At 47.2% G+C, this 26,273-nt stretch overlaps 2 protein-coding genes across 9 annotated transcripts in view; one reads left to right on the top strand and one right to left on the bottom strand.

Annotated features, from left to right (window-relative positions):
* The window catches only part of NF1 (neurofibromin 1), a 165,939-nt gene that overhangs the window by 40,849 nt on the left and 98,817 nt on the right, over positions 1 to 26,273 (bottom strand). For all 8 annotated transcript variants that reach the window (XM_044430097.1, XM_044430098.1, XM_044430104.1 and 5 more), the window contains 6 exons: positions 12,541 to 12,973; positions 11,013 to 11,353; positions 9,872 to 10,074; positions 7,339 to 7,532; positions 6,142 to 6,282; positions 4,072 to 4,351 (listed from right to left, as the gene is read on the bottom strand). In XM_044430097.1, the coding sequence (XP_044286032.1) occupies positions 4,072 to 4,351; positions 6,142 to 6,282; positions 7,339 to 7,532; positions 9,872 to 10,074; positions 11,013 to 11,353; positions 12,541 to 12,973 (1,592 nt within the window). The remainder of the gene's footprint in view (positions 1 to 4,071; positions 4,352 to 6,141; positions 6,283 to 7,338; positions 7,533 to 9,871; positions 10,075 to 11,012; positions 11,354 to 12,540; positions 12,974 to 26,273) is intronic.
* EVI2A (ecotropic viral integration site 2A) lies at positions 19,333 to 23,236 on the top strand. Its single transcript, XM_044430109.1, has one exon. The coding sequence runs from the start codon at positions 19,785 to 19,787 to the stop codon at positions 20,577 to 20,579; it is 795 nt and encodes a 264-aa protein (XP_044286044.1). The 5' UTR covers positions 19,333 to 19,784; the 3' UTR covers positions 20,580 to 23,236.

Here is a 26,273-nt window from a genome sequence, read left to right as displayed (position 1 = left end):
GAGAAGGAAGGACTCCCTGGAGAAGAGCCTGATGCTGGGAACAATAGACAGCAAAAGAAGAAGGGGACGGCAGAGGATGAGGTGGCTGGATGGGGTCACTGAAGCAGTCGACATGAGCTTAGGTGGACTCCGGGGGACGGTGGAGGACAGGAAGGCCTGGAGGAGTGTTGTCCATGGGGTCGCGATGGGTCGGACACAACTTCGTGACTAACAACAACAACAAATGCTAGGATTTGAAAACCGGACCGCTGATATGGGAACTTTATCTTCTTTACGTAGGCATGGCAGGAGAGGGTGCACAACCGGAGTTTAAAACAGCCCATTATGGCTGCTCTGGGGCAGTTTGACAATAAAGGGTGGGAGTTGTTAAAATGCTGTGAATTTATAAACATGAAAATCAATGGCTATTGTCGAGCTGGAAGAGGTCGGGAAAAGGGCTGTGGAGTTACTTCCCTGTGAGGAAAAGTCACACTGCTTGAGGCACTTTTTAGCACGAGGAAAAGGCAGGCAGAATCTGATGAAATTAGGCACCGAGTGTGGCGATTCTAATACTAGACTCTGAGGTTACCCAGTGAAATGGGATGGCGGATGCTTGGAAGAGACCCTGCCGACTTTCTTTATTTACTGTATTACTACCGTCAATTCACCATGCTATTACAGTAAATAGCCCATAACCCAGGTTCTCTGGGGCGGGGTGGGGCGGGATGCCATCAAAAGAAAGGCAGCGTTTCTTCAAGCAACATGTGACTTTCCATGGAATTTGCTAACCTACGGTGTGGTTACGGCCACTAATATGAGGCAGCCTTCAAAAGGGTTGAGGTAATTTATGGAGGACAAGACTATCAATGGCTACTAGTCATGCTGGCCACTGGAACTGGGAGCCGTGTGTCTCGGCAGGCCAGGCCTAGGAAACAGCCTGAAGGAAAGCGATAGCCCTGCTGTGTAGTTTGTGGGCTTCCCGGAGGCGTCTGTGGAGGCAGGACGACTGGGCCGGGGGGCCCTTGGCCTGATTCCAGCAGAGGGAAGCAAACAGGCTGGTTTGGCCGTTTCTGCAGCTACCTCCTTTCATGCTCTCTCACCCCACCCACAGCCCTGCAGGATGGTGCCCCCTAAAGAGCAGTCTGGAAAATACTGTCCCTTCCAACTTTCTTCCGGCATCCTCATCTTACCTGAAAGCCATGATGGGAGGATTTATATCCTGAAAGGTGGGGTGCAGCCAATAGTAGCAACCATCCGGCAGGTCTGTGCTTACGAGTGGGAAAGATTTGAGGCTGAGATGCTAGAGAGGCAATGCCAAGGCAGTAAACTCTACTGGGCAAGATGGAGGTATGAGACAAAATAGCTTCTTATGCAGAAGGGTGTTAGTGTGTGGCTGACTCGGGCAGGAGCACAGAATCTTTCATCCGGAGCCCCATATTTTAATTTTTTGTTGTAAGCCGCCCCGAGGCTTCGGCGAATGGGGCGGCATAAAAATGTTTTAATAAATATAAATAAATAAATAAATAATAAATAAAATCTCTGGAAGATTCAGGGGACCCTGTCAAAATATAGCCAGGGCTCCCTGATGCATAGGCTCCCCTGGCTTATTCTTGTTTATTTTTATTGATATCCCACCGTTTTCCCTACGAGAAACCCTCCTCCCCATTTTATCTTCACAACAACCCTGTTGGGTAGGTCAGGCTGAGTCCAACCCCCCCCCAGCTGCCTCCGGGCCAGGCGGGGGCTTGAACCCAGGTATGCCACGCCCCACTCCGACCAGCTTACTGCTCTGCTTGCGCCAGCTTTCCCCCCATTTCTGCTTCACCTCCTGCTGCCTTCCTGCATTTCTCCGCCCGAGAGGTTTCCCCCATGCAAGCAAGTGCTTTCCCCTCTGCTCCCCCGTTTATCCTTGGGAGACAGGATGCTTGAAAAACCACAGAGCACATGCAAATGAGTGTCTGCTCTTGGCACAGAGCCCGTGCCTGTTCCTGGGAATTTACATCTTTATCAGAAGGCCGCAGCGGACTTAGACCGAGGGCAGGGAGGCTTGTCAGTCAACGCTTTGGGTCACACCAGGAAAGACAAACAAACACAGCAGGCTTCTCACCTGGAGACCACGCGACCCACAAAGGGAGACGAGGGGCCGGCTGGATGCCTCACGTCCCCTCACCCTGACACAGAGATCTTCGCAGCACAACATTGCTTCTTAACCACAAAAGCAAATGGCTGCACAACAATGTATTTTTAAATGCAATGACAACATTACATGTGTCCCAAATTTATGGTGCTGGCAAGCAGTAAACTGCGCTGCACCTTTTACTGTGTCGAGGCTTCAGCGGGAGTGGATTGATCTTCCCGTTATTTAGAGCTTGTTCTGAGTCTTTAAAGGCTGCACTAAAACCTCACACTATTAAAGCACAGTTCCCTTTAGACGTGTCACCCAAGTCTAAATAGCAGAGCTGTGCTGCCGCACTGCCGAAATGAGAGGAAAAAGCGAGGGTCAGCTATGCGGGGTGTCTGAGCATGGTCGGCAAACATGGAATACGGAGCCCATGAGCTGCCTTTATATATAATGTATTGAAAACAAGGGCACCAACTGCTTGGCTTACCTTAAGCAACATGGTACACAGAGTTCTGACCAGCCATCCAGGCTACGATTAAAAGGGGCTGTGCAGCTTCCTTAGCTGCATTCAGTTTTTAAGCACAAACAGGGGATTAAAACAGATCTTTGCTATTTAATTCTCTCTTCCCACAATTATTAGGATCATGTGCTGAGACTTTTCTGGCTGAGCAGCTGATGTGGCGGCACCAAGTCAACTTGGGGTTTTTCAGGTGCATTTATGGATGTCTTTTTACAGGTGTTGTACTATGCAGGGCTATCTTTAATCTATGCTAACTCGGCCCTTTTGCTTGGGAGTTTCTTTTGGAAACTCCAGGCCAGATGCTCAGAGCTGCTCCTGCTTTTGGTTCCCAGTTCCGCTGTTCTTGCTAATCAAGGTTTTAAAGTTTGGATTGTTCAAAACTTCAACTCCTATCTGCCCAAGCCAACATGGCCAGTGGTCAGGAGTTGGGATTCTTAATCCAAAACATCTGGGTGGCACCAGACTGGGGAGGCTGACTTAAGCTTCTTGGTTTTACTGCCCTGTAAGCAACTTTGCAATATTTTGATTTAAAATGGCCTCTGTACTTTGCCAGTCAATGAAGGCAGGCAACGTGTCCCCGCTTTAAAGCCAGCAGGCCACCGAGAGTCACGCGGGGATGGCAGACCGTGGGTGCTCAGTCCAGGATACACTGCAAGAGAGATTCTGGTCCTGTGAACAATGTTCGTGGCACAGCCTGAAACCCTGACCCTGAGCAGGCTGCTTGTGGTTGGGAAGGGCCTCAAAAAGCTCCTCCGTCTGCTGTCAGTATGGCCTCCCTTTTGGGGGAACCATCCAAATGCATTGTGTTCTAGTGCTGTGCATGCAGGTAGGTTTCTGCAAAGCATCAGCAGAAAATAAGGGCTGCATCGGGACTGCATGAGTCGCGCTTGGGTCCCATCATGTGGTGTGTTCGACTGATACACTGCAGTTGTTTTGGATGATACTGCCCATCTTCCCCAGCCCTGGTCATGTTGGCTGGGCCTGATGGGAATCACAGCCCAAAACATCTAGCAGAGGACCTCAGGTCGGACAAGACTGATTTAATTCGGCTCCTATAAGTTCAGTATCTTATGCAGGCCATTTACATCCTCTCAAGATGCTGGAAATGAAGTTCCCAGCTGGTCCCCCATCCCTACACTGGCCAGGGCAACTAAGCTCGAATCCAGTGTAACAGTTGCCAGGATGAGGCCTTGGGCAGTCCCTGTGAGGAACACAGGAAGATGAAGTAAAGGCACTTGCACACGGAGTGGGAGACAGGGAGGGGACTGCCTCCCAGGCTCAGCATCACCGGTCCAGACAGTCAGCAAAAATGTCCCCGGAGCGACTCACAGACCGTGTAGCTAAATCCTGCTAAGCAATTACACCTGCCCAGGTGCACCTGCTGGGAAACAAGGCACAAGCAAGAGGCGTGATCGACTCGGCCAATGAAACTGTCTCGTGGGGGACTCACCGCTGAAGTGGAGTTGCGAGCAGGTGCACAGGGAATGAATGATGTTGATGACCAGCCCGTGGGTGGAAGCACGAAGGGACAGAGGGCCAGTGGCCACCAACAGAGTCACGACGTGGAAGAGGTAGGGGAGATGGGCAGCCACGTCGAGCGAGTTGTTGAAGGAGAGCATCAGCATGTAGCGGGCCAGAATGGCGATGTCGTCCCACATCAGGTGCTGCTCCAGTGTAGGCGTTGGCGACAGGCAGGTCTTGTCGATGATTTTGCACATCCTGCCAATGACCTGAAAGGGAGCAACCCACTGCTTTTAGCTACGGGGGAGCTAGCTCTGAAGCAGCAATAACGAGCAGCAACACAGCACGGGGGGGAAGCAAGATGCTTGCAAGGGGGTGCTGGGGTGAATGTCCCAAAGCGAAACGGCAGCAGGGATAAGGTCCTCGCTTCCTGAACACTCGTCGTGCTCGGAAGCAAAGGTTCTCCACTGCTTAATCTTGGCATTCAGGTTCCTTTCCTGTTACCGTGTTTCTCCGAAAATAAGACCGGGTCTTATATTAATTTTTGCTCCGAAAGACACATTAGGGCTTATTTTCAAGTGATGCCTTGTTTTTTCTTATGAAAACCGTAAGATTCTCGCCCCAAGAGGCCTCCATGGTTCCTTTCCTGTGCTCGACAGAATCGCTCTTTTTCTCCCATCTTGCATTCTGCATCCGTTCTTTAAGTACGTCCGTTACAACACACGACGTATTGGATTATGAAACACATCCGCTCGTTATCAAACACGCAGGTTATTTGTGCATTGTGTCTCTACTCTGATTGGTAATTTGGGAGTAAGTCTTGGGTTCATCTGTTTACATAGGCGTTTACCTCTCTTCCAAAGGCGCCCACTTCGGTATTTACAAATACTTAATTATGATGTAAATTATCATTTTAAGTATTAATGTCAAAAATGTTTCTTTATATTTATTTATATATTAGCATGACTATTTTATAATTCAATACATTTATCATGTGTTAAAACGGATGTACAACCGTGTTTCCCTGTCAGTCTGGTTGAAGATCTAAACTGGGGCTTATTTTGGGGGTAGGGCTTATATTACGAGCATCCTGAAAAATCATGCTAGGGCTTATTTTCCGGTTAGGTCTTATTTTCGGGGAAACACAGTCATATGATGGCTGGAACGCCCAGGCAGCGTCACCTTTCCCTCCATTCTGATCCAACTTCTTCCAGGAAGCCTCTGGGCTTCAGCTAAATACAGAGGCACCTGCAAAAATGTAAATTTAACTCTGCCTATGGCAACACAGGCTCAGCTTCTTTGACATGTGCAGTGCCAAACTGAGAGTAATTTCTGCTCCCTCCATGCTTTGGCCTGCCTGGCTGCTTTCACCTGAGCCTGCCCATCTGGGCTCCCAGCTCTCAAGGAAGTGCCTGTATGGCTGTTGTTCAAATGACTGGCATGCTGAGAACACCCTTTCCTTTCCTTTCCTTTCCTTTCCTTTCCTTTCCTTTCCTTTCCTATTCTAACCTGAACATCAGCCCTGTGCAACATCAACATCAGCTTGTGCTCAAGTGGAAAATTAGCTTCCCTTCAGCTCCCTTCCTGGAGAGAAGGGTATGCCAGAAATGCTACAGAGCTTTTGCCCCTGAAATTATGCACATCTGTATGTAGCTGCTGTTGATTCACAAAGGGTGGGTGTCTTCAAGCCACACTTGTGGACTTCTTGGAAGCACACAGTTGCCGCCGTTGGAAGTACTGCCCCGAACGAGTTGGAGCTCGTTGCCTTGCTCTTATTTCCTTTCATGCATAATGATAAAAGCTACACAGTCAATGGAGCCTGCCCTCTCCATAAGAATCAGCCAGCAGTTTGCCTGCTCTCTGAGCAAAACAGAGCAGAGCAAGATCAGAAGCTTCTCCTTTGTATCTACCTCTCATGGTTTATAGCCTACATCTGAAGAAAAAGGAAAATAAGGGAAAGGGCGGAGGCCAGGGCAAGGTGAAATCATGTTTTGTGCTGGGAAAGCGGGAGACAGGGCCAAAGCACCAAACTCGCGTTAAACTGAAGAGAAGAATTTACTTTGCTGGAAACCAGTTTCACGTTTCCAGAAGCCAGAGCTACAGCTGTGTCTGCCATAACCTCGGCCTTGATGGATCCGAGCCCGCCTGTGGCGCTCGTTTTGATGAAACTGTCCAGCACCACGTCAAGCAGATCCGTTATCTGTTGGGAAAAAGCCATTCAAACAGGTTAACCTACATCTGGAGTAGACAAGCCGTGGCCCTCCAGGTGCTTCAGCCAACAATTCCCATCCTTCCTCACCACTAGTGATGCTGGCCATGGCTGAAATAGGCCAAAATACCCAGAAGGCGGCCCCTTGCCTGTTCCAAGTACAAAAGGCTCTTCCTCATATTGATGCTTTAATACAACTAGGTAGCCATGTTCATTTGAACACACCCCAAATTCCATCCCTAGAAATTAAAAACACCTTCGTCAGCTCCACCAGGCGGTTCATTCTGACAAAAGAACTGGATGTTTTGGAATGTAAATTTCTGCACCTCTGTCCGACCGAGTATCAGAAAAAAGTGTAAGTGGCCATTTCTGGATTCGCGGAGCCAGTGAACGCTGTAGAGATGTTCAGAGATACCAAGAGAGTGATTTTTAATATGAACAGGGAAGGCTCGAGAAATGCATACGATCTACCGGAATTTGTAACTCCAGCAAGGCAGGGGACAAAATGACGTTCTGGGTTAATCCTTAAGTGATGGGAGGGAACATTTATCATTTTTTTTGATACCTGAAGGAGCGCCTCTTCCCTTACATGCCCTCGTACCCCTTAAGATCGGCAGGAGAGGTTTTGCTATGGGAGCCCTCTTTAAAGGAGATAAAAAGAACAACTACCTGGAGCAGGGCCTTCTCTGCGGTGGCGCCCAGATTATGGAATGCGCTCCTCGGAGAGGTGTGCCTGGCACTGAGTTTATATTCTTTTCAGCACCAGGTTAAAACCTTTTGATTTAATGGCTATTTTAAAAAATAATATTTTATCATTAACCGTTGCTTTTCTGTTTTTGTTTTTATATAATTTTATGGAATTGTTATTGTTTTATTGGTTTGAATTGTACGTTTGTAAGCCGTCCCGAGATGCCGAGGCATGGGGCGACAGCATATAAAAGTTTTAAATAGATAGATAGATAGATAGATAGATAGATAGATAGATAGATAGATAGATGAAATGTTTCCCATAAAAATCCGAGGGGAGAATGCTCTGAAAAGCCGTACCTGTCCAAGGCTCCCCCAGATCTTGGCTTGAATGGAAGGATACATCTGTTTCTCATTTATTGTCATTGTGATGAGCTTATCCAGAATAGCAGTGACTCGCTGGCGCTTGGCATCATCGTTGTGTTTGCAGAAGCGGACCAGATTCAAAAGCCAGGGGGTCATATATTCCAGACAGAGGTGTTTCAATTCAATGCCTGAGACAGAATACAAATCACGGTATATGAAAAGGTCAGGGTAGGTGACCTCTTTCTTGGAATAGGCAGAATCCTGTACCAAAGACTGTAAGGTTATCATCCTAAAACAAACTCGAGATACGTTAAGAAAGAGCAAAGTTCAGATTCGTGGAAAGAAGGAACCAAGTCGAGGATCCAAAGGAGAGTGAAATACCGAAGGCAGCTTCGGAGTGGCATTTCTTGGGCTGCGGCTTCTCATGCTACCTTTGGAATGGAGGGGGCTCCCAAGAGCAGTGTGATTTCTGATGAATTGATTCATCACACTGATTGTGATTTCTACTGATTTTCAGCAGTTTGGCGAAGAAAGAAGCCAGGCATTCTGCTGGAAAAACACGGCTCCCTTGATTTGACTCAAGATCGCTGGAGGCTGATTAAAGGCAGGGGCACCTTCAGACACACGTGCCAGGCACCATGGACCAGGTGCTGCAAATATTAACACAAGAGCACCCTCCTGACTTGGTCTTGTGCAAGCCAGGTCTGGACGGAAAGGTTAGGAGGCGAGGCGTTTCCACGGCCGCTCCACCAGTCAGCATCTCTCTCGGCTGGGGGAACGGTGGGATGGAAGTCCACCTCACCTCTTCTACCTTGCCAGACCTGGCTTGGCATAAGCAGGGCTATTTCTCCCCCCCCCCCCACACACACACACCAGGAGAGAGATCAATGTCTTTTGAATCAACCCAGGTCAAATTGGACCCCTTGAAATGGCTTTGTGAGCCTCTGTAATGCAGGTCTCATGGGACCTGCAAACCCCAAGCACTGGGGCAGGGCTGGGAAGGGCTTCTATCCACTGGGTGTTGGTGCAGCCACCACTGCTGGGCACATGGGGCGGGAAGGAGCATAGGAGCTTGTGGACGGATGGGGAAAGGAATGGAGTTCTTCTTCGGCCCTGATTAAAGCCAGAAGAAGAGGCAACACAGGGACTAGCATTATGAGTTACTGAAGTTCACGTTCAGGGCCAAGGAATGCACGCTTCTGGAATGCCTCTCTTGGGAATTCATCAAGGCCTGAGCGTTTCTCAAAAATGATACAAGAAGTCTGGTTTTCTCCTGCAAAATGATCGCACTCCTGGGCATCCCTTTTGTTTTCCGCCTATGCAAACAAAGGGTTGTCTTAATCCTGTATGGAACAATTAATGCTGCATTTGGAAAAAAGCTTCCCTCAGGGGTGGTAATGTGTCTCTGCAGCGTGTTCAGAGAAAAGACTCATATGAGATCTTTCAATACACAAGCTTTTCATTTGTTCATTTGTATGGTAATATACTACAGTATTGTGCCTTATTTATTAGATTTATATCCCACCTTTTTTCTTTTTCTTAATGGCTTACATAATTCTGCTCCTCTCAGTCTGAGTCTTACAACAACAACCCTGTGAGGTAGGCTGAGCTGAGTCTGTGGCTGGCCCAAAGTCACCCGGTTGGCTGAATGGCTGAGTGGGGCTAGAACCCAGGTCGCCTGAGTCCCAGTCCCATACTCTTAAGCACTACACTACACTGGCTTTCAGGACTTTCCTGAAAAGATTTTTAAAAGAAAGCTTTTTACATGTCCATCAAAGAGGATCAAACCTCAGTAGTGTGAGACAGCTGCAAATGTACCATGATCTTTAAAAGAATGCAGGAGAACTGCATTTATTTCTCCACAAACATGAGCAAGGCCCATGCTTGGGAAGCACCTTTCAGCTTTAAAATGAGCCAAAATCTGTAAGGATCTGTAGGATATAATACTGCATGATCTATACTCTTGATAAGTAAATATTTTATTCTGATGAGTTAAGGGAGGATCCTCTTGGATTCTGGAACTTGCTCTGGAAATGGGGCACTCTCCTGAATTTCAGAAAAGAAGGCAGACCCTGGTTGAAAACACGCCACAAAACCAAAGTGCAGTTGAATCTGGACAGTGGGATTTTCCTAAAGCCATTATTTGCAGGCGGCTGTTTCACTGAAAGCAAGAAGCCTGCCGGATACGACTGGCTGTTCAAATGAAATAATATTGACTTGGCATTGTCATCAGCACTCGCAGACGGCAGTCTTGGTTCATGGCACTGCCTGGCACCAGAACACTCTGCTGTGCCTGCTGATTGGGGCACAGATATGCCCGTTGCATTCGGAAAGGGCACCTATGAACTCCCCGCAGGTTGCCTCGCTAGCTGCAAGCTAAAACTACTGCTGCGGAAAGAAGAACTGGATTAAAATGATATTCATCACTGGAGCATCACCGCTGGTGTCTTCGCCGGGCAGATTCCCAACCCCAAGGCCAAGACCACCCTTGTTAGAATGATAAGAGAAATAAACAAGCTCCACTTACTAGATTTACTAAATCCGGAAATGCATTCTTCCAGAAACTCTAAGGTGAGGTGAGGCTCATTAGCTGCCAAAGTCTTACTAATGGAGACAATAAAAAGGGTGTTGTTGGCGGGGATACATAGACCTGAAGTTTCCAGTAACTGGCCTTCAATCTTTAAATTAAAGGTACATGTTAAGGCACAGAGAAGATTATAAGCTGCAGACCTGCAACAAAGCATAAAGGACACGTTTTTAAAAAAGCTTCCTCGACCGGACTTGCGGCACAGGCTGTACTCAGAAAACAATTTCCTAACACTGAAATCAGCTTTGATCTCTGTTTTCTCACTTCCCAACCCGAGATGCCTTGCAAGGAGAGGAGCATGGCTCCCAAATGGAATCCTGAACACAACCCAGCATGGAAGGAGTCCCCCAAAACAGTAGTTGATCACTCCCGTCAATGCTTGCTAATCAACCAGCCAATTAAATCTGTAGGAGCGGCATGCGGGAAAACAAAGTCATTCCGAGGGAAAAAAATAATGCTTCATATTTAGATTAAGTGCACATAAACTGGGCCTCTTGATAAAAGGTGTGTGTGCATAAGAGAGAAAAAAACATGAAATGTTCCTTTTAAGATAACATCAGCCACCTGCAGTGTTGGGAAGTACTCGCATTTAAAATAATATGTTTGTAGAAGAGATGGTTAACCAGGATTAGGTAACTGAGATTGCATCAATAAACCTGTCTTAAAGCAGACTCTCATAAAACCCAATAAAAGGCTGAAGGAGATATCTGCTTCCTAATCATATTGTATGGAAGTATGTTTCTGTGACCTTGACGGCACTTTTTAATGCAATGGCACAATGGCGAGAAAGAGGAGGACATGGGCCTTAGCGCTGACTAAGGAAAGGAAACAATTCTGAATAGTTGTTCTACAATATATGGAACAATATTGTGAGCTGTCCTGAGGCTGTGCAAAGGACGGCATAGAAATGCTTTAAATAAATAAATACGTTTTCCCAATGGAAAACGTTCTACCCACATGCAATACACTTGATAAATTATAGCCCATATGCTTCAAAGCAGAACCGAAGGAAAGGTTCTGAACAGCCTTAAAAGAACTAGAGCCTGTTACAGAATTCTGGATGGAACTAAGAGATCCGTACCGTAGGCTTGGGTCTGAGCTGCCCAGATTGAGTAACGCAATATTCAACAGTGTTCCAGGTACATCCTTGGGCCGGATTTTTGTGTGCTGTGGGATGGAGTCAGGCTGCGAGAGTTCCCACCGCGTCCGTATGTGGATGATGGACTGCACGATGGCTTCGCACTCCTGGTGCATGAACGTGAGGGGCGTGCCTTGGTTGGCGATGGTTAAGGTGAACTGGTTCTCATCCACAAGGCAGATCTCTTCTATCTCAGAGGCGTAGTAAATGTCATTCAGGAACACCGTCTGCCCAAGGACTCTCGTGCGCTCAGCCGAAGTGACCTGAACAGCTGTCGAACCAACCTGTGTAAAAGCATTCAGTTTGGGCAAGGGATGAAACAACCAAGTCACTCAACAGCATCAGCTACTGTAATTCCCCTAAAGAGATTAAAGGACAACCACTATTTATTTTTATGAAGTATTTTAATGTGTGGGATGGTGGCCAACATTTATGGATAGAGACCTATTTATTAGGTACAAGTTTCTTAGCCATTCTGAACCCAGTGCTACTGTAGGCCAGAAAGGGGTCCGCTCCCATGTTAACAGAGTTTTTCCCATCCTGACCTGCCTTCTTGATCTTGAGTATGTGCTCAGCCATTTTGGTATATACATAAAATCTATTACTGACTGGGAAATCCTTGATTACGGACCCATGCATGCTGTGTGGGAATAAAACTTTAAATAAAGCAGCATTTGCTTTGGTGGGAATGTATATTAATTTGGTCTGTGCTAAGTAGTTTTTCACATTATTGTCTGATGCCCGGGACAAAGCAATTTGCAGTAGAGGGAGCCTTTAAAAAAAAATAGAACATTCATTTAGGATGCATGCCAAAACTAAGAACCCCAGGGTCGACCTGAGTCAACGGTCAAGTACATATACAAAGTCAACCAATGTTGTAATATTTGGGAAAGCCATCAGGTAACAACGGGATGGACAGCAGGTGAACTTCCGCTAAAGGTAGGATTATAAATGGAGACCAAAGAGAAGACAAATGTGAACTTATAGATCTGTTTTAGTCTGACTTTCTAAAACAGATCTGTAAGTTCACATTTGTCTTCTCTTTGGTTAGTCCACCTAGCTGTTGACTCCACTTAGCAGTTCTCCCTTCAAGGGCCTCTGAGATCCCCTTTTAGCTGAAGACGCTACAGACGGAAATGGAAATGATACACCTGAGGGAACCTTCTTAACACGGACCGACCATACACAGAGAAGCAAATCGGTCCAAGCATCATCGCTTTTTGTTCATGTGCCACCCATCTGGAGAGCTGTAGCCCCGGATCGCCATACATGGCACCGAGGTCTAATCAAAACTATAGTAGGTAAGATCACCTTTAAAATGTGCAGAAAAGAAAAGCTTAATTCCACAGCCTGCATAAATTATTAAAATGTCCATTGTACTTTCTTCTGGATGTATTAATTTGGGCTTTGCTGACGTGGGGAAAGTCAAGAAGCTGTGAGCAATGAACCCAGTGTGGCCCAAGAGACATACTTTGATAGAAACTTTGGTGTCCTTGTGGGCCAGCTTGAGTGCGTTGTGGGAAACCTTCAGGTCTTCTTCTAAGGCCAAGGTGGCTGCGGGCAGTTTCTGCTGCTCGTGGTCAATGTGCTCCGCGAGTTTCCCGGGAGAGTCGATGAAGATGAGCCTCTTGCTGCCTTTGAGGCCTGTCAGAAGCCTCTCGTGGTACTTGGTGTACTCCCTCACCCAAGAGTTACAGTTATAGATGAAAACAGCAAAGACATTTTCATACGCGAACCCTGGGAAAACAACGAACCACTTGGACAGGAAGTCTGTCTTGAAACGATTGCTGGGGCCGGTGTGTGTCAGGTCCACCACAATCTCATATGGCTTGGCGTAGTATGGCTTCAGAGTTAACAGGACATGGTAGATCAGCAAATCGCCATTGATCTGGCCGGTCTTGAACCTAGAAGGGAAAAATGAAGAGAATATAAAGACAAAATAAAGACAAACGTTGGACGCATCTTGGCCTGAGATGTCTTGGTCAGCATTAAATGCCCCCAAGAGTCCACCTCCCACCCCCAGAGAAATCAGCTCCACAGAGAAGGGGCTACCAAGGCAGAAGCAGTAGCAAATCAGGGCTCATCTGTTGTGTTGACTGTACAGCGTTCATCAACCTACATTACGAATGCAGCCAAATGGCGACAGAGCCAATCCTACCCTTCAGGGAAACCAATCGGACCGACCTTTGCAAAGGAACTCCCTGAGGGGAGTAGCTGCATCTTTAGATCTTGGAACAACCAACCAACAACCAGTCCATGTGAGCTGCAAATCAGCTGCTCCAAAGCTTACCTTTGCCAGGAGCAGAGCAAGCTGTCTCGGTCCACTGGCCTACTTCGCAGAGCAGTTGGAATGATCACAACAGAACAACCTATGCGAAGTGCTTTGAACGCTCCCAAGTTTTATATAAATGCACACCCAAAAATGTAATATATGAATGTAGTAAACGGACATTCAGAAACATGAATTTCATACAGATGCCTTTACTTCAAGCTGGGACCGCATGCCGCAACTTTTAGAGCAGTCACAGGGGCTGAACAGAGGCTTCCTGGCACACTGTGCACAGAATGACCTCTGCAGTCATGCCGACATCCGAACATCCCAGGGTCTAGTGAAATCACTTGCGATTCTGAGACCAGTGTGTGGAAGCAGCCCTGTGACCTACACTATGCTCATCCAGAGCATGGGGGGCCCAAAGGTAGATTTCCCAATGCTTTGAACTGCAACTCCTAGAACATCTGATGCTCACCCTTCTACCACTCCTGATCTAGAGGGTGTAGTGCAGGAGGTACCCTCGGACATCAGAAATCTGGTCATTTTTGACCCTACATGCTTCACGTCACACAAGAGACGGCCAGAAATCTGGTCATTTTTGACCCTACATGCTTCACGTCACACCAGAGACCACCGAGCTGGGAGAACCCCAGCTGTCATGACAACAAACGCTTGAAACAGGACCACCCCTGCCGAGAGAAATAAGTCTTCAAAGATCACAACTGAAGAAACTACATAAGGGAATAAGAGCACATCCATTATTTTAAAATTAGGCTGGCCACTTAAACGAACAAAAGCTTCTCTCCTCTATAAAAACCAAACCAGCAGCCATATCTCAGCAAGGATTCCTCATCAAATCCCGATTTATTTGCCTTCTATAAACTTCCAAATTATGCCTGCGCTTAAACGCGGAAAACAAAGTCATTTATTAGAGCGGTGCTGCCCCAATTAGATGTCTACTGGCATTTCCATTACAAGTCCCTCCATTTGATGGGATTATAATTCAGACGTTTCATTTGCGGAGAGTCCAACGTGGCATCCTGCCGCTTAATTGGTTGCATGCAAGAGCATTCCAGTGAATAGCAGAAAGGAGAAGAAGAGGAGCATTTAAATGCTTTCAGGATCCCAAACAAGCTCATTTAGAGCAGTTTTACACATAATTAAAAGCACTGAGTTGTTCTCCAGGGGAGAAAACCTTAACATGGTTACCATGAGAGGTGTCCGTACTCATTCACCAAGCTGGTTCCTTGGGAAGGTGTAACAGGTATAGTAACCTGGGAGGGCCGACATCTGATGATCGCTTTCCGTATCTGTTCAGCTGTCATCTGGACAAAAGGCCAGGTAAAAGCACGTTGCCCAGAATCTGAAATGCATGTAGCATTACAAGGATACTATTTCCTGGCTGGCATCAATCGAAGTATAACACACATTACTACTGCTGTGGCTAAACCGTCAAATTGGGTTTCTTTTGGATAGATTATAGTCATGATCGGGATGGACATAGCTTCTTTTACTCAATATACTTGCTTTTTTAAAGGTGATTTCCCAGAATTTTAAAGAAAGTGACGCTATCGGTTTTGTTTTCCATTTCGGTCACTTGCCAATTTGGTGTCCTCCAAGAGTTGGACTACAGTCCCCACATCTCAGCCAGCATGGCCCTTGGGATGATGGTAACCGTAATCCAACGTATCTGGAGGGCATCCAGGTCGAGAACGCTGCTCCAGGAGTGATTTCTTTAATGCTTTTGTTTATGGTTTCACATAGCAAAAGCACATCTGTTGAATGTCTGCGGCGCACTCTGTCTTTTCATTTCTGTATTTCACTAGCCTAGGAATTTGGAAAAGGAATACAAAGAATGCACCATGCTGGGAATAGGCAAATTCTGCACATATAAGAATACGCATCATTTGGGATGAAAACCCTTATGCTAGAGCTCATTTTATATTCTCCTGAGTAAAACGTCATATGTTAGGAGAAGCGTAGCCAGTGGAGAGAAGCGCTTGTGCCCATATAAGCCCAGCCGCCCCTTGAGATCAGTGGGGGAGGCCCTCCTCTGGGAACCCTCCATGAAAGAAATTAGGAGGGTAGGTACTCGGAGGAGGGCTTTCTCTGCGGTGGCGCCCAATCTATGGAACGCGCTCCCCAGAGAGGTCCGCCTGGCGCCATCGTTATTTGTTTTTCGGCACCAGGCGAAGACCTTTTTATTTAAGCGTCATTTTAATTGTTAACAATATCTGCTTATTTATCGGGCCAGGGTGACTTCTTTTGTATTGTTATTTATTTTATATTGTTAATTTTATATTGTTATTTTTCTATTTTATTGTATTTTATTTCTGCTGTGAGCCGCCCCGAGGCTTCAGCAAGGGGCGGCATAGAAATGTTTTAATAAATAAATAAAGAAATAAATAAATAAAACGTGATTCCTTATTGGTCCCTTCCTTCTTGTCACGAGTGAGGCATTCAACAGCAGCCATGGGTAGTGGCGTGTGTTCAACACGTAGCCCGTTTCACTTCGGGATAGGCTTTCAAGTCGCTAAACCCAATACTTCCTTCTTTTGATGATCCCTTTCCAAAGAGCACGTGGTCACACCCCACTGGATGCCTGCCCATCAGCGCCCTGGAAGCCATGAATTCTACTTCCTTTGGCAAGCTGAATTCAGCTATGATATGTGAAAATAACCCATTTTAAATTTAGCCGCAACTGTGAAAATCAAGATGCACTGTGGGTGAACCTCATATAAAGCCCACAAACAGAGCTCCACGTTTCTGAAAACACCGCCGTGCCTCTAAGAACTGGACTAACTCAGCACTCGATTATGGCAGACTTGTTCATAATTTGTCCATCCTTGGACAAAAATGGTTGACCATGATGTTGTCCCCAGCTGCCTGGAAAGCAACAGTCAGGTAAAAACAGGCTGGGCTTAATGTGAGCACGGTTATGGCAGAGAAAAAGATTTTCCACCCTAAAAGCAAAGATGTTTTTGTGCTTTATCCTGCAATCCAGAGACTAATTTTGGGCAGAACAGTTCTTCTTCCCCTCCTTCCTCTAAGATGTCATGGTATACTTACACCAGAGAGGAAGTGTGTCAGCTTTGTGGTTTAGTTCTCTAAATGGAGAACTAAACACCATGTTTCGGGCGCACATGCACTTGAATGTATAAAAAAAAATCCCCAGTTTCGAGCTGTTAGTACTGCTGGCAGAACACAATACCAAGGTGCCTTTAGCTAAGTTACAGAACTTGAAAGCCAAACATTGTCAACCTCTCCCTCCAGGTAAGCCTGTATTTACCTTTTCGTTGGATTGTATGTCTGCATTTCCTTGTAATGTATCCTGCAGATTACAATATTTTAAAAGCAAAACTATCTTGTTCAGATTAGTGTACACTAAGAGCAGGAAACGTATTGGGAAAAAAGACGGGGGGGGGGGGAAGCAAGGCCCACTGGTTATTGGGCTGTAAAGGTGATTTCTGGCAGAATAAAGGTTATTTGCAGAAGAAAGGAGAGCCGCTTGAAAGACCGTGAAACTATCAGGAACCTGCCAAGGTGGTTGGGGCAAGTCCCGTTTTGTTCTCCCACAAAATAGCTATTTAGCTGGAGTGAACCAAGGTGGATAAAGAGCCGTTCTTCGGCTTTTGTCTGCTTAAGTAAAATCCTCAACATCTACCATCGAGCAGTACAATTAACAGTGGGTGCTTTGTACTAACAGTGGAAGCAAATAGACAGCAATAGAGTAATCAGAGTGTGCCAAGGATGGGCATCTTTGTGAAAGCTTCGAGCACAGTGTGAACGGCGCCATGCAGGGCAATCTAACAATATCAGGAAACTCGGAAGGGGGTAAGGGGGAAACTGAACTATTAGCAGAGTTATAGATGCCCCAGGTCTCCCGTGACTCCACGAGTCTTGCTTGAATCAAGAAATAGAGTGGAGCAGTTATGCATTTACTGTGCATCCTAGTCTGTCTCCTCATTCTTGGGGTAAAAAAAAGAAAATATGGGGCAGAGCTTCTCCTGTGGAGGGGCAGCTGGGCCGACAAAGACACCATGGACCATATTGGGCTAGATGGCCCAAAATCAGAGCCAGAATAAAACTGCTTCTTCATTCCTCGCTGATAAAAACGAGAGGCCGCAACTCAGAGGAAGACAGTATGTTTCGCATGCAGAAGATTCTGGGTTCAATCCTCCCATCTTCAGGAGGAGGATACTGAGTAGGAGGTGATGGGGATCCTTCCACCTGGGACCCCAGGGAGCTGCTGCCAGTCAGAATGGGCTACACCCAGGCAGTGTGTTGTAAGAGGAAGGAAAGCAGAGAGGCACAGGGGATGAGGAAAACTGATAGGAGAAGGGAGACACAGAATTTCTGGGGTGGGGAACTATGCAGGGCAGGAAGGCTGTCGACAGCCTAGGCCAGAAGTTGCCAGAGCCTGACTGCTCGCTCCACACTCAGCAGGTACAGCCCACAGGGTCCATAAGGGGCCACCACTACCCAACAATGAGGACTAGAAACCTATGTGCTGATTCCTATATTGAGCCGGATGGATCGCATGATGGGCAGAAGGCAAGTTGGGGTGGCAGTGGAATGTGCATTTGGAAAGGCTTCAAAGCACTGAAAGGCGAGGTCACAAGGCTTTTGAGGGCATCTACGTGCGACACAGGGCGTGCCGTGTGCCCTGAGCCCTGTTCTCTGTTTGAACAAGCTTTGTGACATCACGATCTCCTTCTTACTCACATGCGTGCTGTGTCCCCACAGATCTACAACATGTCCTAAAACATTAATCCACTCCTATTCCTCCTGTTGGTGCTGTCAAACACAAAGAAGGGCTTTGCATGGATCCAAAACCTGGACCAAATAAGATTTTTATTCTTGTTGCATTTATATCCTACCTTTTTCACTCTTGTGGAGTCCAATATGGCTACACCGCCCTTCGCCAACCTGGTGGCCTTCAGAGGCATTTGGGCCACAGCTCCCAGAATGGGTCATTAGCTGGGAATTTCTGTTGTCATTAACAGACATTAACAGGGTCATTAACTGGGAATTCTGGGTGTTGCAGTCCAGATGCGTTTAAAAGGCACACAGTTGGGGAAGGCTGGCTTACACAGCTTCATCTTTTTCTCCCAACACAACCCTGTGTGGTAGCTTAGGATAAGAATGCATGACTGGCACGAAGCCACCTGATAAGCTTTCATGGCCCAGTAAGGATTAGAACCCAGATCTCCTGGGTCCCCAGTTCAACCCTCCAACCACCAAGACGCTACCTCAAAGACTAGCCTTCTTAAGGAAGTTTGCCTTTTAGAGCTCTCCGGTATATTTACAGATCTGCCTTGGGATCAGTATTCAGGATTACAGGAGTACCTGGCTTTTTGGATTTGTCCTGCTGGAAATTGCTCACAGGAGTGAAGGCCACTGCAGGTACAGGAAAGGTGCTGGGAGCAGCTCAAGTACTCCAAAGTAATTTCAGAGGAACAAATTAGGTATTGTGGTCCTAATATTAAAAAAAACCTTTAATTTTAGCCAAGCATTCTTGGCTTCTAGAACAATCTTCAGGAGAACAGTCTTAAGTTTCAGCACAGATGGGAAAACAGCCATGATATTTATCCATTCCAATTTTAACAGAACACAAGGCACTATAAATAACCAAAAGAAACTATTTTTTTCCATAATATCTACAGCGCTGGGGAAGACAGAACATGAATGACAAGTGATCGGCCTTCAATCAGCTTAGCAATGAATGTCATTAAACTCAGACCAGAATTCTCCCACCTGAAACCCTCCAGATGTTTGGGAGTTCAACTGCCATCAGCCTATCCAGCCTAGCCAATGGCCAGAAATGCTGGGAGCTACAGTCCAAAACATCTGGAGACACCAGGTTGGAGAAAACTCCATTGGACTAAAGCCAGATTCATCTGTTAATCTGTTTGCTATGTTGAGTTTGTAGGTTTTACAGTTTTTTGAAATGTGGTATATCTTTACCTTAAACGTAGCGGTACAGAAGGTTAACCAATCAGGAAAGCAGAACATGCCAAGAAAGCATTTAGGTGCACTGCTTGTTAACCTCATGAGAAATCTTTCTCGGCGAAGTCTATAGAGCAGGGGTAGGCAGCTTTTCCCTGTCCGGGGCTGCATCGCTTATGGGTGATCCGTTGGTTTGAGGTGAGGGGCAGACCCAGAGTGGGGAGAGCCACGGCTGAATGTGGGTAGGGCACCCCTTTTCTTCCTGCCAGCCCCATTTCCTCCGCCTCCTTCCTTCTGAGCCACACAGCAGGCTGCCAGGGAGGGGCAGAGGGTTCTCACCGGCAGCCCGGACTGATGGCACGCGGAAGCATTTGGCATTCAGCTGCGTGCCATCGTGCCAAGGGCCGCCTGGGTCGGCCTGTCCTCGCTCGGGGTGTCAGGCCGATTAACCGTACTGCTTCGCTCTTCTTGCAGGTGACGCACGTGCCGTAAGCATGAAAGCAGCAGGAAAATCTTGCGTGCATTTGGGCTTCCTTTTGGGAACCATCATATCCTTCTGCTTAGAAGGAAGAGCAAACATGACTATGACTCCCTTGACAACAACAGAAAGCCCTTCCGCTTCCACTCACGAAACCACAACGAGCTCGCCCCCCACACGCATGAGCTCGCCTCCTACTACACTGGCTCCCCAGGAGACGACAATGGATACGATGCAGACAACTACACCTCTAAAGTCCTCCTCCCCAGAGACATCAATGCCATCTTTTGCCTCAGCCTCTCCATCGGAGGCGACAGCATCCTCCTTCACTCTCTCTGGTACGGGCCAAGAACATGCGACTCCTGGCGAGGACCAGAGTAAAGCTGAACTCTGCGAAGAAGGCAATAAAAGGCTACTGCTCATCTGCCTCATCGTCATCGGGGTGCTCGTCTTCATTTGTGTGTGCCTGCTCATGATCGTGGTGGTCATGGCAAGCAAGCTGTCCTTCATCAAGAGAAGGCAGCCGGGCAAGCGCCTTCCAAGGAGCAACGGGGACTTCCTGAGCGCTAGCAGCTTGTGGCCAGCGGGACTAGAGACGCTGCAGAGGATGGCCAATGAGTCGTCAGGCACAAACCCCACGACCTCAAGCTTGGGGCCACAGAGGGTGGCTGCAGGGCAAGGAAAAACAGGGGACCAGGTGGGCAAGATGCTTGCTAGTGAGATATCAGACAGGCAGAGGCACAAGGGGTTGGCGGAAAAGGAAACACCAACGACGACGCGCAGTGGTGCCATAACCAAAGCGGAGATTTAAGCATCGCTCAGATCTCCCAACTGGGTGCGCAGGGGGCGGGAGCTTGAAGGCTGCATGCAGAGACGTTTGGTCCCAGGTATTTACAAGCGGCTGATAACTTTCCAGGTGCTACAGGTCATAAGGCATTAGCTTAGAGTCAAGCGCCCATATTACTTCAGGTATCAACTAGTCCTCACAGCTCCTCAGTACAGGCGCCTTTGAACGGAGATCTGAATGCCGCGTGAGCAAGATGTCAGCAACTTCTGGAAAAGCAGAATGGACCTAGCATCCACACGCACCTCCAGTCACGGTGGTGGCCGGCAGGTGCAGCTGGGCTTTTGACATAAAGCCTCTGGAAAACGCATGCAGGCACGCAGGTGCGCTCTTCCTGCGCTAGAATGTGTGAGTAGGACCACGGCGGAGGTGTGAACTCTCATCTGCCTGACCCCTGGTCCTTCAGCCTCATGGGACTTACAGAAGTGCTTCTCCTGTAAGACTGTGGAAGGACATGTCGCTCCCATTCTCCCAAGCCTCGGGGTTGTTTATGAACTCCTAGAGGTCATTTTCTGGCAGACTTCCCCAAAAGTGTCCTTCCATCAGGGTACTAACAGGTTCTGCTCCTTTCTGCTTTGCCCTTTGATACGAATGCTTGCATAGAGAGAGAGAGAGAGAGAGCAAGGAACGTTTCCAGCTCAAACCCTTTTGTTCTGCCTTGTGTTCAGGGAGGAACTTGATAAGGTCCAGAAAAAACAAGCATTCGGGATCTTTTTATGGGATTGCACCCTGAACACAATCCACCTGGGATTTTTCTGCCCAAGCACCACAGAAATGAACTTATTACGATCAAGTTTATGTTCAGATTCTGTAATGTCGTTTCTTGTAAGTAATTTAAAACAAATGTGAGTGTGTTGAGTATGCATTCATGAAAGAAAGGGACAAAAAGATTAAAAAGTTTTACAGGAGATTTTGGAACCACCTTATCTTAATACATATTAGGACGCTGATACCAACTAACCAATTTGTGGGGTGCCCAATTTGTTCTCAACCAAAGTTCACAAGTTCAAATAAGTTTTTTTCTTCCTTGGATTTCTGCTCTGCTTGAAGATGACCTTCATTTCTAACATGAACCAAGCAAGGCATCCTTTACAGATAATTTCAACATGAATGCCAGATTTAATTAATTCAAATTTAAATGCCAATCCAAATGCTTAGATTCAGATTGAACCAATTGGTTTGAAGAGGGCCAAAAGTTAGTATTAGAGATCAAGGTGAATTTGAATCTGGGAGGAACTGAGAATAAGAACTCTTCAAGTTCAAATAACTTTACCTCTAACAGGAACCAAGAACGGATCCTTCCACACTCAGACCTTAATCCACTGTAGGCAGCAAGATACGGATCCAGATGGGCCTCTGGTCAGATCCAGCAGGACTCTTCTTATGTTGCCATCAGGTACATTTGGAGGGGAAAGATCTGGACTTCAGAGGTACCGCACAGAGAGTGGAGGGTCCCAAGCTGAACTTGGTGTTGGTCGAGTGTACGGTAAAGGGGTGGGGTAGCAGTTAGATTTTTTTAAAGCTGCTTCCGCCCACCAAACATCAACCCCAATTTCTAAGGATTGTTGGGTAGTAATTCTATAAATGCACTTGCAGGATTATGGGCATCCCATGGAAGATGGGAGATGCTTGGAGGCTGCGATTGCCCTTGATTTCCAGGGATTTCGGCCATCTAAATGCATGTTTCTTCCCTGCAAGGGGGAGAGGCTGAGGCACCACAAGGATCCCTGAGGATGGGTGCTTTGCACTTCCCTTCCCTACCTCCACTATCAGTTCTGCAGGGATGGAAAGTACCATGCTGAGTAGAAGAGGGCCTCCAAAATTGGAGTCCAGCTCGATTTCCAAGCTCTCGGCTAGGACACTCACCAATCCAAGGCCCCCCTAGGCAATGTTGGTAGGTCTCCGGATGGCATCCCCAAAGTATCTTCTCTTTTTAGTTGCCATGTTTAATGACATTTATTCTCAATAAAATCCAGCACCATGTGGCATTATTTTGAGCCAACTTTACCAAGTGCAGTAGGAACAACCAGTAATATACAAGACTACAGAAGGAGTAACTTGGCTGAAAGGGGAAGGGATGGATGCCCATTTTCCTGGGGCCGGGCCAGGCTACCTATTTTCAACACCGCTGGAAAAATCTATGTCACAGGTCCACAATCTTAACCAACTCTGCTGTCATGCCTGTAGGCACCACGAGACGTACTAGCCCCGTCTTTCTTGAGAAAACCTGCTTGCAAAGTTTGTTAAAGTAGTTCCACTACAAGGCCGAAAGGGAATCCGCTAAACGTGCAGAGTGCGTTCCTACGCATTTCAGAAAGAAAAGACCAGCCAGGATGCAAGTTGGAGGGCTTTCTCTAAACATGCATAGGATTAAGCCTTAGAAATATCTGAAATACAACGACGCTGACCCAGCAATTCAGATTTGAACCCAGAGGACTCACTTGGTGTATTTATTAAGCTAATTGATCGCCCATGCTCAGCCCAAAAGGGACTCTCTGAGTAGCTGACGGGACAAAACCAGGACCTCAGCAAAGAGGAAAACCCACTGGACAACACAAATCATCAAGCGGCAGAGCAGTCAAAAGTTGGGATTAAAATTGGGATTAAAAGTGAGAAAAAGGCAGCGAGGGGCTTGCTGTCGGGCTGCATTTAGCAGCAGGGAGCATGGGTGGTGGGGGGGAGGATGTTTCACAGATGACCCACAAACGTGCCTTCTGCTCTGCCAGCATCCTTTCGCCAGAGTAGACCCACCCAGGCAATTGCCTCACTCCCATCTGCTTCTTCCTGTCTCATGCCTGAGATATTCCGCATGGTCTCCAGTGCTGCCTTCGCTTCCAATGCGGATGGAGCGGTGAGCTGCAAAGGTTTTCACTGCTGCCTGCTCACGTCTCTCTCTTTTATTTATTTATTTTTCAATTTATAGCCTGCCTTTTTCCTACAAAGGGCTTAAGGCAGCTTACCTCTCCTCCTCCAGCTTAATGAGGAGGGGGCCTTTGGGACAGGGACGTGCAAAGGCCCAAGGGAGGACTGACTCAGCTCAGGCACTCACTCCCCTGTCTGTGCCAGCTGACTTGCAGGCCGACTTCCTGTAGCCCCAGCAAGGGGGCTGTAGCCAAACCTCTGAAGCACTGCAATCGCTTTGCTCTTGGGGGTTCCAGCCCAAGGCAAGGGGAGGTCCTCGTGATCAGAGGCTCAAATCCTACAGGTTGGGGCTCCCGGCTGCCCTGTTCTCCTCTCTATGATGCGGTGTGCTTCTTTTGAATGAGCTTGGCTCAGGGAGCAGACGATGATTTCACACCCCAGAGAGGAGGGGAAGGAACATATGGAGAATGACACCATAGCCAGACTTCCTAAACTGGCCAGGATATTCTGCTTTTCCACACTTAGCCGAATGATTAATCCATCCCTTGAAAGCACTTGGCATGGAACGAATCCCCAAGGGCATTTTTGCAGGGTGAGGCAATCAGACCAAGATGGCCTCGGTCAAGAGGTCAAGACGTAATGCAGGTGGTTCCACCTTAGGCCTATTCCCCCGTCCCTTCAAGAGCACTTGTAACTTGAGTCTCAAACAAATGCACTGCCCACTCATTTATACCTTTATTTCTGAAGAAGCAGTAGGCTGGATTTCCCCTCTCCCGCAAGAAATAAGGTTTACTGACAGGAGGAAGTCCAGTCTCTGCCTTCCCCAACCTGGTACCCTTCAGATGTGCTGGGCTACGCTGCTTATTAACTGCCAGCCTGGCTGAGGATGATAGGAGTTGTAGTCTGACATCTGAGCAGACCTGGGGTGGGGATCTGGATCGTAACAAGATGACGGCAAGGCATTAACAAAGGTCGCTCAGAGGCTTCAAAAAAGAGGAGGAGGAAGAAAAAGAGAACTACCACTGCACCCTGCAGATGTGCAGGAAATACAAGCTTTCATCAAAGCATGCTTTCACAGCCTAGTAAAGAACAAAAGTTCTCCCTGAAGGGTGGATAACTGATAGACGTTTCAGCTCCAGTTTGCTGGAATGCATGCATGAGCCGCTTGCTGGAGCGAATCCGAAGGATTCCTGGTGGAAGGAAGGGGCTGCAACTCGCTGGACATGCACCTCACTCAGCGAATGATTATGACCTACAAAGCCCTAAACAGCTTGGGTCCAGGCTACCTGAACGAGCGCTTACGTCCGTATATGCCCGACCGCCCTTTGAGATCTGCGGGAGAGTCCCTTCTCCGGGAACCCTCCATGAAAGAAATTAGGAGAGTAAGTACCCGGAGGAGGGCTTTCTCTGCGGTGGCGCCCAACCTATGGAATTCACTCCCCAAAGAGGTCCGCCTGGCACCGTCGTTACTGGTTTTTCGGCGCCAGGTAAAGACCTTTTTATTTAAACATCATTTCAATTGTTAAAACATATGATCTGGCCTGGGCAACTTCTTCTTCCTTTTCTTTCTCCTCCTATATTTTTATTTTATACTGATAATTTTAATTTTGTATTTGTAAATCAATGTATTTTTTTGTATTTTTATATTTAATGGTAGTTTATTATGTACTATTGTATTTCAATGTATTTTATCATGTTGTAAGCCGCCCCGAGGTTTCGGCAAGGGGCGGCATAGAAATGTTATACTAATAATAATAATAATAATAATAATAATAATAATAATAATAATAATAATGACTTCCTGGAAGGCGGGTTGTCAAGAGAGACAGCAAACATAGACAGTACCAAGCAAGATGAGACAAACAGCCTGACAAGGCACAAGGCGGCCTTCCCTGCTCCAAGGTGGCTAATGCTTTAAAATGTTTTAATAAAAAATGTTTTAATAAATAAAATAAAATAATGCGAGGGAGGGATGGAAAAGTGGAAAGGGATGGATTTGCTAAGGAAAGTGTGTAGGGACCCTGCAGTAGGAAGTGGGGGGAATCCACAACTGTTGTGGGGAGGGAGTTCTCTATGAGATCCACTATCAAAGCCCCCCCCCCACCCCCAGCTTTGGGGGTAGACATGAGATCTGAACTAAGCTAGAAAGTGGAAGCTGCACCACAAAACCTACTCGGAGACGAAAAGCGTGGAAGAAACTCATTGCAGAGAGGAAGAAAGATGCTCTAGAGGTACCTTTATGGATTCTTTGACAGCCGCCCCCAGCATGGCCAGGGATGCTGGGAGTTGTGGTACAATAAATATATGGATGGCCCAAGCTGGGGGAGATTGCTTTAGGGGCTCCCTGACACTCAAAAGCTATAGGAAAGAACTAAAAAACTATAGGTGCCACTGGAACTCACAGGGCCTCCTGAGACTGTGGCAGCTGGACGGTATACAAAAGCCATAAATAAATATATATCACATGCCAAAGAGCATGCTGGCATTTGTTCCATGGCTGCAAGGAGCCCTGGGATGTGTAGTTCCCAGGCCACCTGCTATTTATACTCCAACCGCATCTCCTGGGACCTCTGGCCCCAGGAACTCTATTGTGATGGCAGTCAAGCCAAGTTCACGTCTGAAGGGAAAATGGGGAGCAAACATTAAAAGCCAGACCAAGCTTGCATTCCACACCAAGTAACTCCAACCTTCAGAAAAATTTCTCCACAGGATCATTTAGCTGAGAGTTGGGACAGAGGGTACAAGGCGAGCCCCGACACCACTGCTATTCCCCTCGTGCAGGAGGTTTCCGTGTCCATG

This window comes from Varanus komodoensis, unplaced genomic scaffold (assembly GCF_004798865.1).
Source record: "Varanus komodoensis strain SLA01 unplaced genomic scaffold, ASM479886v1 scaffold20_1, whole genome shotgun sequence".
Lineage (NCBI taxonomy): Eukaryota > Metazoa > Chordata > Lepidosauria > Squamata > Varanidae > Varanus > Varanus komodoensis.
This window is presented reverse-complemented; position numbering and strand designations above follow the sequence as displayed.